General features: G+C 49.5%; 1 protein-coding gene across 4 annotated transcripts in view; it reads right to left on the minus strand.

Moving 5' to 3' along the window:
- Positions 1 to 11475, minus strand: part of LARP1 (La ribonucleoprotein 1, translational regulator) — a 56470-nt gene extending 44995 nt beyond the window's left edge. For all 4 annotated transcript variants that reach the window (XM_045551303.1, XM_045551305.1, XM_045551304.1 and 1 more), the window contains exon 1: positions 10563 to 11475. In XM_045551303.1, the coding sequence (XP_045407259.1) occupies positions 10563 to 10998 (436 nt within the window). In that variant the 5' untranslated portion in view covers positions 10999 to 11475. The remainder of the gene's footprint in view (positions 1 to 10562) is intronic.

An 11475-nucleotide genomic window follows, 5' to 3' on the forward strand; every position in this document is an offset into this window, starting at 1 on the left:
CAACATTTCCCACCCACCCTAAGCTTTGATTCCTTGGGCGAAACAATTCTAGTTCTTCAACCATCCCATCCTCAAATAAAGGTGCATATGAACCAACTCTGTGTGCTCCTGACTTCCTGTCTCCTTCCCACATTCCCTAGAAGCAGCATCCTACCTCCCATAAACAACCTTGCATTCACCGTGTCCAAATTACACCCCTATGCTGGGATCCTAAATTGGTATCTCTTCCTCATATTACCATTAATATATATATGGAACAGGAAAAGCACAGAGACCCCTGCTCCCCCAAACAAACCCAAAGCTGCAGAGCAACACCAAAGATGGAGTGGGAGAGTTTTACTACAAAGGACCTGAATTCATGTCTCACTCTAACATTCTATCACCAGGGCATTCTCAAACACCACATTTTGGGTTTCTCGCTGCCAGGATTATCGTCCCCTGTGAGTCCTTAAATTCTTATCCACTATGGAGTTGCACAGAGCTTGCCTAGGGCACTGGCTCTAAGATGTGACAGGGGCTGCCCTTCTGTGTATGCTCAGGACCACACAGCAGGGATCAAGGGGCAGAGGACCCAGGACAAGAGAGGAAGGCTGGCTTTAGCACCTGACTTCTGTTCAGAAAATTGAAGAAGTCAAATTCAAGGCCTCAAAAGAGAACAATCAACACTCTTACCATTAGTACGTATTACTATGTGCCAGGCTCCAGCCTAGCTCACCTTCAACAGTGATCCTAGTAGGTGGACACTCTAGATATAGCCCCATTTATCAAAGCCCAGAAGTTACCAAGCTGTTCAAGGGCACTCAGTTGGTAAGTGGCTGGGCCAATTTAAACTGTGACTGTCCAAAGTTCGCGCTCAACCACCACCCCATTCTACTTCTTCCTCCAGAGGCAGAGTGAAAGCAGAACTACAGTGGAAGCAGCTTCAAGTCTCAACTTTGCTTTGAACTGACCATGATCCTGAACAACTCCTATTTCCTTTCTGGGTCTGAAGTACCTAACCTGTAAATGAGGGGTTTAGATTCAATGACCTCCAGGGCCTTCCAGCTCTAAATACTTCTCATCTCAGAAAGTAGGGAAGGGAAAAACCATGCCCCTGAGGGCACAGAAATGGAGACAGAGCTGACAACTAGGAATTGGGCTGGGTAAGCCCAACATGCTCAGGAACTTGCTGTAGCAGCCCATCTGTGGGCAATTGCAAACCCACTGTTTTTAGCACAGGTGTAAAAACAGCTGAATTCGGCCAAGGGGAGGTGGCTTTGATGGCAAGGGAACCCTGTGCAGGTAGCTATCTAAAGTCTGTGGAGCCAAGCTACAGAGAGTAGCTGGTGGGGAGCAGCCTAGCATACAGGCCTAGGAAGTCCTCTGGCATGGTACCTACTCAAGAGAAGGGAGGTGATGGCCACCAGAATTGAACACCCCCCCACCCCACTTCGGGGTCCTCCTGTTTTTCCTACCCAGCCAGCTGCAGCAGAAGCAAGCAGGCAAGCATGAGTTCGGCCTAGACCAGTCCATCAGCAATTTTGCTTCTTCCAGCAATTGAGATGCATTTTGGATAATGTGGTGTTCTGAAGAGTCAGAGATCCTCCATAAACCCCACTCTCTATCCCTGAAGGATGACAGCTAATAACTGCCCAAGATCTACTTTTCAGGAATGACTCTGAAATCTGCTCCATTTTGTAATATGGGAATCTTGCTCCAAATGATCAGACAGGAAACTCAAAACCATCTACTCTTTTTGGAGACAAGGTCTTGCTCTGTCACCCAGGTTGGAGTGCAGCAGTGCAATAACAGCTCACTGTAGCCTCTAACTCCTGGACTAGAGGGATCCTCCTTACCTCAGCCTTCCAAGTACCTGGGACTACAGGCCAAGCTTATATAATTTATTTTAATTTTTCTTTTCAGAGACAGGGTCTAGCCATATTGCCCAGGCTGGTCTCAAACTCCTGGCTTCAGGAGATCCTCCTGCCTCAGAATCCCGATTGAATGAGATTACAGGCTTGAGCCATTAAGCCCAACCAAGCCATCTATTCTCAACCTACTAAGAGGTTCTGCCATGTGCCAGTCATCTTCCAAAAGCAAAAATCTCACTGACTTTGCCACTCCCTCACTTAAAATCTTCAATGACTCTCTACTACCTTCCAGCTAAAATCAGAATTTAGCACTCATTACAAGGCAGGACTGCTTACCTTACATTCCAGTCATCTATGCTACAGCCACAGGGAACTCAGTTTCCTGAATCCCAAGGATTTCCCTCAACCAATAATGACTTTCCTTTCTGGGCCTTTTCTCAGGTAACTCCTACTCATCCTTCCCATTTCGGCGTAGCCATCACTTTAGGAAAACTTCTCTGACCTAGACTGAATTAGTTGCCCCTGCTACACATCCAAAGAATACCATACTTTCCCTACACAGCATCTTCCATACTTAATTTTGAGTGCACGCGCTTCTTGCCAACAGATTTCCATTATTCACTGCAGTGATCCCCTATGCCTGACACATGTTAAGCACTCAAAATGTGCTGAATGAATGCCGATTAAAGTATGAGATGTATCCATTCATTCACTAATTAAACAGTCACCAAGCTGCCTACTACTATGTGCCAGACATTGCTATAGCTGCCGGGGACACAGCAGTACTCAAATATCAAAGTCCCAATCCACTGATGAGAAGAGCTAAGAAGAAAAATGAAGCAGGGTAAGAGGGATGGGGATAAGCAATCCAAGGTCAGGTGCGCTTGTCTATATAGGGCGGCCTGGGAAGGCCTCTCCACCACAGTGATCTGGGGGAAAAGGATTACAGAACAAAAGCCCCCAAACAGTGCATACATGATACAGGAAAAGTGAGAACTGATGTTGCTGGGAGTAAGGAAAGGGGCAAGTGGTGAAAGATGAGGTCAGAGGTCAGGGTGGAGGAGTGGGGAGGACCAGATCAAGTACAGTCTTACTGGTATGAGAAACCACCAGAAGGCGTTAAACAGGAGTGACAGAAGACTAGTTAAGAGGCTGCTGCAACAATCTAGGTAAAAATGATGATATGTGGTCCAGGTCAGCAACAGAGGAGGTGGTGGAAGTGTTTAGATTTGGGCCAGGCGTGGTGGCTCGCACCCATAATCCTAGCAGTCTGGGAGGCCGAGGCGAGAGGATCTCTTGAGCTCAGGAGTTTGAGACCAGCCTGAGCCCTGAGCAAGAACAAGACTCTGTGTCTACTAAAAATAGAAAAATTAGCTGAGTGTGGTGGCACACGCCTGTAGTCCCAGCTACTCCAGAGGCTGAAGCAAGAGGATCTCGAGCCCAAGAGTTTGAGGCTGCAGTGAGCTAGGCTGATGCCACTAGAAGTGCCCTGTACACAAGGTCCGTCATCTGAGTTTACTAACAGTACCTCAAATTGAAATGTAGAAGTCCCTCACCATATAGGACAGATTATCTGGCCAGCTTTACCAAATTCATCAGTGAAGACCCATACTCCTCACCTACTCTCCACATCCAGGGCTTTGTCCCGTCCCAAGGTGCAGCCAAAGTGAGAAAGATGCCACATCAGGAATGCACCATACGATTCTGGGAAATCCTTCTGGGGGACACTCCGAGCTATCTGCCACAGGAAACTGGCCCGTTTGGCCCTGGTAACTAACACAAATAGCCCTTCTTGAAAATTCAGATAACTCCTGATTATCCAACCTGTTCAGGAAAAGGCATGGCTAACCCCTCAGAATGGGAAATTACCTCCTCAAATGCCATATACCTGGCTTTGGAATGCATCTTCTGGAATATAAACCACTTACATTTGTGTGAGACATTTTAATTCATGAACTACCCCATACCCAATATCAATTTAGTCCTCAAAATAACCTGAGCACCGGGATTAGCCCCATTCTGTGAATAAGGAAAGCAGAGGCTGGGCAAATTTAAATCCCATCACCTTCCCCCTTTACACTGATGTGCTATTTCCCATGTTTTCATTCGCCAGGTATCAAAACTTCCTTCTTTCCGTGAACACCAGTCAAGGTAAGGTCACCCTCTCTCCTAGCCACTCCTTAGATCACTCTGGGCCAGCCTGAGGTTTGTAAGCTTGCACCAGGGCACTTGTGAACCTTCCCAGAGGCCCCCACACCCTAATTACTCCCTTTGAGCTCCTCTTGGATTTTGCAAACAGACACTCCCATCTGCCAAGCTCTCCATTTTAAAGAGGTTTTTGTGGTTTCAGGCCTGCTCCTCCTCCTCCTCTCCCTGCCCACCTCCCAGGAAAAAGAATGGGTGCTGAGTAACAGCTATAAATTGCTTACTCTAGCTTAGGTTCCACTGCAGACAGCGAGTGGCTCAGCAGAGAAACTACGCCACTCCAGGAAGTTCAGAGTTCAAGAAGGCTTGTGACTACCCCCACACTCCCCCCAAATATCCAGAAACCACCACCAAAACCCTTTCCTTACCTGGCAGGCACTCGCTTACTGACCAGTGTGAAATCAAACTCCCTGCACCCAGAAGGAAAGGACCAGCTGAAGGCTCCTGGAAAAGGCTGCCTCGCCTCTCCCCTTAAGAAGGTGTCCTAATTGTATGCCTTCTTTAGAAGAGGAGAAAATGATTTGAACTATAGAAAAAAAGAGCCTTAAGCTGTATTTATTGAGGCTAACCTAATTCTTAGCTGGAGGTGCACCGTATAACCAGTTACAGAGTTAAAAACAATCATAATGCCATTATTGTCTCTGACAAAGTAATTCTTTAGAAAAATCTAAAACTGTTAAATTTCCTCAGTTGTTGACAAAAGGTCTCCTATAGGCAGTTTGTTCAAATCAAGATCCACAATGCATTTGATTGATGTCTCAACTCTTCATCTGTAACAGTTCCTCCCCCTTAAAAATGCTATTTATTTATTGAAAAAATAATTTGGGCCAGGCACAGTGGCTCACACCTGTAATCCCAGCACTTTGGGAGGCTGAGGCAGGAGGATTGCTTGAGGCCAGGAGTTCAAGAACAGCCTCAGCAAGATGGGACCCTGTCTCTACAAAAAAATAGAAAAAATAACCAGGCATAATGGCAAGTGCCTGTAGTCCCAGCTACTTAGGAGACTAAGGCAGGAGGATCCCTAGAGCCCAGGAGTTTGAGGTTGCAGTAAGCTATGATGACACCATTGCACTCTGGCCAGGGCAATGGAGCAAGACCCTATAGAAGCAAGGCCCTATAGAGTGGAGAAGGGAGGAGGAGAGTGGAGAAGGGAGGAGGGGAGCGGAGGGGAGGGGAGAAGAATTGGTTTTACAGAATTACTCACATTTAGAAACTGGAAAGTGCTACCTCACGGTCAATTAGTTTGTTCCTCTAACCCCATTTTCCCTATCAGATGATAGATAGGTCTCTGCTTCTATTAGATTTGGGTTCAATTTTTTATTTGGTGGGGGATATTTTCATAGACAGTGCTGTGTACTTGCTGTTATTACACTGTAAGGCACATGATGTCTGGTTGTTCCATTATGCACCCCCAAGCCAATGACTTAGGTTCCTGAAGCCAGAAGAGTCTCTCCTGCCCTCACAGAGCTTTGAGTCAAAACTAGAGTTCTTAATCACAACGCCAAATATAAAAATACACACATATAAAGCTCTACTTTAGTTTCTTTCTTTTGTGGGGAAGGGGTTTATTGGTGAAAAAGAAGTTTTCAATGCTAAAAAAAACTTTGAAGACATTTAAAGCTAATGTAATTCCCTCAATTCTACAGATGAAGAAACAGAGGCACAGAGAAAGTATGGCATGTGCTGGTGACCACACTGCTGGTCATGAGCAGGATCAGAAATGGAATTAACACTCCTCATAAAGGTGATCATTTATAATAAAAATTTAAAAATAATAATTATTAAATAGGCAGCACTCATTATGTGCTTACTCTGTGCCTGGCACTATGCTGAAAGCTTTATATAAACATTACCTTCTTAATAATTTCTCACAACCCTTTGAAATAGCTACTATCAGATTCTCACTCAGGATGACATAATGGTGGTTCAGAGAAGCTGAGTAATTCACCGAGGATTGCAAAGCAAGTTAAAAAGAGAGCTAGGGCTCCAAAGTGCAGACTATATGATTCTGGGGCCAGAGTTCTTCCATCTCCTGTCCACTTTCTGTGGGAGGAAAGGAAGGGGCCAGGGTCTAAAGTTGCTCTGACACTGTGAGTCATGGTGATGCCCAAGATCCACATAGGCACTCGGCTAGTACAACCGGGAAGGCCCCAAACTCAGGAAGAAAAAAACAGGAGAGTGAAGGTTTATCTGGGGCCAGCTCAGTGTGGCAGAGGATCCCTGGGGTACCACAGGTTATTGCTATGTTATAACTCTCTTTTATCTTATGTCATCAGTTTCTTGCTTTTCAGAGACAGAGAAAAAAATGATGCTCAGAATATAAACGCTTAAGTCAGACCCTGTCCCCAACTTTAGCACTAGTTAGTCTTCTTATTACACAAAGTTAGAGGTATATATACAAAAAAACCCACTGAGGTGGACAGAGGATTGTAGGGATGATATACAGATGATATACAGATTGCTATGGGTTTACACCCCATAAATCTACCTACGTCGAAAATGCATTTAAGACACCTGATGTACCGAGTATAACAGCTTAGCTTACCCTACCTTTTTTTTTTTTTTCCGAGACAGAGTCTCACTCTGTTGCCCGGGCTAGAGTGCTGTGGCATCAGGCTAGCTCACAGCAACCTCAAACTCCTGGGCTCAAGCAATCCTCCAGCCTCAGCCTCCCAAGTTGCTGAAGACTACGGGCGCACACCACCACGTCTGGCTAATTTTTTCCATTTTTAGTAGAGACAGGGTCTCCCTCTTGCTCAGGCTGGTCTTGAACTCCTGAGCTCAAGCGATTCTCCTGCCTCGGCCCCCTAGAGTGCTAGGATTACAGGTGTGAGCCACCGTGCCCAGCCAGCATACCCTACTTTAAACATATTCACAACACTTATATTAGCCTACAGTTCGCCAAAATCATCTAACACAAAGCTTACTTTATAATAAAGTGTTGAATATCTTGTGTAATTTATTGAATACTGCACTGAAAGTGAAAAACAGAATGGCTGCATAGGAACTTGAAATAGTTTCTAATAAATGAGTATCGCTATCGCATCATCATAAAGTCAAAAGATTGTAAGTTGAAACATCATAAGTTGGGGACTGTCTGTATTCTCAAGCCACAGCAATCTTTTGGTTCAGTTAGGCTGGCTTTTCCACACAACCCTGAGAGCACATGTATACTCTCCCAAATAGAGTCTTTACAAAAGGCAAATTTAAAAATTAAAACATATTTAGAAAAATTCATCACACCACTTTCAAAGCAAAAATAGCCAATTCTTAGAGTCACCAACCTTTAAAATTATCCATACCATACCTTTTATGTCTGTACATAAGCAAAAGTCAATTTTTAAGGAGACAGATCCCATATATTTCACAACACAAGAGAAGGAAAGTCTCTTCTAATTCAAGCAGCAGAGACAGAAAAAAATGAATGAATGAATGAATGAAATAAAAGGTCTCCAAACCTGTCACATTACAGGTGGAGAAAAACAGAGACCCAGAGAAAGTTCCACAAAGTCCCAGTCTCTCAGACATCCTAAGAGCTACCACATGCCAGGCACTGGGCTAAACTCTTTACAAGTATCCTCACAGTGAATTCTCACAATAGCCCGATAAGGCAGGTGAATCATAAATCAGTATCTATTACACAAATGAAGAAGGTGAGGCACAGATGGTTAAATAACTTGTCCAAGGAGCCACAGCTGACAAGTGGTAGAGCTGGCATTTGAATCCATACAGTTTGACCCCAGAACTTTTGCTATGTATCACCTCGTCTTTTAACTTAGACATCCTGGACTTTATCCTTAGAAGGGGTGTGGCTGGGATAAGGAAAAAAATTTTAAACATTTTATAATAACCTAGAGGATAAGTGGGATCCAAAAACCAAATCCCAAGACTTAAAACTACAAATGTAAGACTTGGAAGCTTAAACCAGAATAGAGAACCCCACAAGAAAGGAGAGATATCACAAAAACATATTTTATTACTAGTTACTGCATGTGTCCCTTAAAGAACTAAAACACCAGCATCTGAGCCAAAAGGAGGGCTAAAAATAGGCATTTGCAGCAAGCTTTGGAAAGCTTTTAGCTTACTTATGAGGCACTCATTTCTGTAGACTCCCAAAAACATATGCATCACAGAACACAAAAATTCCCAAGACCACACAGCCACTCCACTGGTGTCACATTTAAATTTGTCCAAGCTGCAAATAAAACCAGGGCTGGAAAAGGGCCTTAGAGATCCAAAAAGGGCCACCACCTAACCTTACCAGACAACCCAATCACACAGAATTCTCTCTCAAAAAGCACCCAAGCCCTAACAGGCTTAAACAGAGAAGCTACTGGATTAACTCAGTCTGTCAAAGACTATTCCAAAGTTTCTAAGCCAACGGGTAGACACTCTCTTGCCTTAAGATTCCAGAAAAACAAGGAGAGTGCAAACCTACCCCGCTCAGAATTTTGCTTTGGGCACTTAAATCAAGTCAGCTTCTCCACTCAGAGGGAAAGGCAAGGTGCCAGCCAAGCTGTCTTCTTCCCACGATCAATAACCCCAGTGACGCACACTATCAAGGGCCCCTGGACTTAACACAAAATGCCAGCTCAGGCACCCAATACCACCTGATGTCATGGTTGATTTAAAACCCACAAGGCAGGATCACTATTAGCTAACCAGCAGCAGCCAGGGTGAGTAGCCCCATTTAAACTTCTGAGGAGTGCTCTCTCCTGGGGATGATTATACCCTTTTGAGTTTAAAGAAGGGGGAAGGACCAAAGAGTGTCTTAAAGTTGTTTTCCCTCACTCTGTGGGTGGATAGGAGGGATTTAAAAGAAAATGGAAGTTTCAGCACTGCCCTTTGCATAAGAGGGTTCTGGAAGGGGAAGGAGGGAAGAGGAGGAGGGCAGGAGGAAGAGAACATGGTCTAAGTGTCTGTTAGTAAACCCCAACTGTCCCCTCCTCCAAATGAAGCACCCTGAAAAGAAATAAAAATTGCTTCATGCTGTTTTCAGGATTAGCTATTCTGGTTCCCCAGGACTGAGTGATTCTACTTCACTGAGTGTGAAGGCATTAAGCTCCCCCTTCAACTTTCCCCATTTTGATAGTTTAAACCAGTCAGCCTCAACCAGCGACTGCAAAAGGGGAGGAGTTTGGAAAAAGCACTGGGGCTACGGCCAGAGGCCACCGTTCTAACTATAAGCCAGTTTCGATATTGACCCGCTTCCAAAGGACCCAAAACCAAAGAATCCAGACCCACTGTGCTATGCACAGGCAAAAAGAGGAGAGAGGGCACGCCCCCCACCCAAGCCCACAATCTATTCTCGGCAAAAGGAGGCCAAGAGTAGACTCCATATTCTGCACCGCCTCTCTCCCCACGCTGACTCGGCTCTGCTGGGATTTCCTGCACCCTCACCTCCCCCACAAGGGGCCCGGTCCAAAAGGACCAAAAAACGGAGAGGGGAGAGGGAGACTCTGGGAGCCCCGGCCGGCGGTCACATGCCGCTCCGTGCGCGGGGAGGCACCACGTTGTCCCGGCTGCGGAGGAATGCCGGGAAGGGGGACGCGCACTCACACTCACGCACACTTCGGCCACGCCGCGGGCCCGCACCCGCTTTCCACCCCGAGCGCGACGACCCGCACCGAACGCTGAGGCCAAGCGGCCGCAAGCAGCCCGCTGACCGCCGGCGCGGCGCATGGCGCCCAACTGTCACCCGCCTGCCCAGCCCGGCCACTCCCTCCCCCGCCGCCACACGCCCCTCGTGTTGCCGCATGCCCCTCACCCGCCTCACATTTTCCGCCAAGCCCCTAACTGGTTCCTCAGCCCCTTCGCCATCGGGCTCCTTCTTAACGCGGAAGGTGCTCGGGATCGTGGAGGAAAACCACCGAATTCAATGACACGTTGGGTTTCCTCTTCTCCTCGTTGTCCCCCGTAACTGACCCCTCAACCCGTCTCCAAATGGCGATTCTACCGCCTATTATCATCTAGTCGGAAACAAAACTTGTTAACTTTCAAACCCCGAATCCGTGAGGTCGGCATGAACTCCTCGCCGGACGCTGTGCTTGTTGCCCATGACATATGCTCATTAAACATTTACAACATGGGGACGCTCGCGACGCTTCCAAAACGGGGAGCGCAGGCGGGATGGGAAGAGGGGGCTTCCTGAGTAAGGTTCAAACCAGAAACCGTCTCTTACGCCAACATGCAGTGGGGGACAGAAGGTCCTTTTCACCCAAACCAGCGCCCACCCACTCCCGGCGAGGTAGGCCCGGACCACGCCGTTGCCCACTAACCGCTGCGGCCCAGGCGGTGGCCGTGGCCTCCCGGAGGCCGGGGCCTCAGGCAGGAGCAGGTTCCCTAGTGTGGTGGGGGCAGGGCACGGCCACCCGAATTAACCGGGAGGCAATAAGAAAAATTCCCGAATCACCACGGACCCCCGGGCCCCGGAGGCCGCTGGGGGAGGGGACTCCCATGTCCCCGGAAGAGGCCCCCGGACCCAGGAGAGCAAGGAGAAAAACACACCTGGAGGAGACTGTCCGTTCACGGTAGTCAGGACCGGCGGCAGCGCGTTCTTAGTCCACGGGTTCACCTTGGGCGGGGGGGCTTCTACGAAGTCTCGGCGCCCGGCGCCCGCCGCCCCGGTAGCTCCTCCGCCGGCGCACGGCTCGCCGCCGCCTTCCTCCCCGTCGCTGACGGTCGGGCCCTCGGCGCCCGGCGGCTGCGGCAGCCGCGGGCTTTCGCGCTCCTGCTGCCCGGTGCCCTCCTTGTGGGGCTTGGCGCAGGGCGGCCGGAGTCTCCGGGAGCCGCCGTCCGGCTCCCCCCCGCCAACGTCGTGCGCCCCGGGCTCGCCCTTGGCCTCGGGTGCCGGCGGCGGCTTCTTCCTCACCAGCCCCCCGTGCTCTTCGGCCTGCAAGAGCGAGGCGCCCCCAGGCAGCAGCGGCTCCACCTGAGTGGCCATCTGCGCGCCCGCCGCCCCCCCCCCCCGAGAAGCCGGGCGCGCCCGAGGCTGCCTCCCCCGCCTCGAACTTGGCTCACAGAGCGCCCGCGACGCCTTCCTCGGGGGCGCCGGGCCCCAGTCCCTGCGGAGAAGGAGCGGGGTTCCCGCTAGGCGCGGCCCCCCTCCCGGTCGGAGGCAGCCGCCGTGGATCCGAGGCCCGCTGGCGGGGCGGGGGGGGGGAGGAAGGCCCCCCACTCTGCGGTCCAGGCCTCCTCGGCGTGCGTCCCCCCCCGCCCGTTCCTCACGAGGCGCCCCCACCCCGAGCGCGGCAGGCTTCTTGTCCGGTCCCTCCCTCCCCCCCGCCCCCGGGGCGGCCCGGGCTTCCCGGCTCGGGGGCTGCAGCAATATGGACGGACGGGGATAGGCGCGGCGAGCCGAGCCGACCACGCGATCCGCGGCAGGCGGCGGGCGGGCGCGCGCCTCGCGACGCGGCGGGCG

This window comes from Lemur catta, chromosome 5 (genome assembly GCF_020740605.2).
Source record: "Lemur catta isolate mLemCat1 chromosome 5, mLemCat1.pri, whole genome shotgun sequence".
Taxonomy (NCBI): Eukaryota; Metazoa; Chordata; class Mammalia; order Primates; family Lemuridae; genus Lemur; species Lemur catta.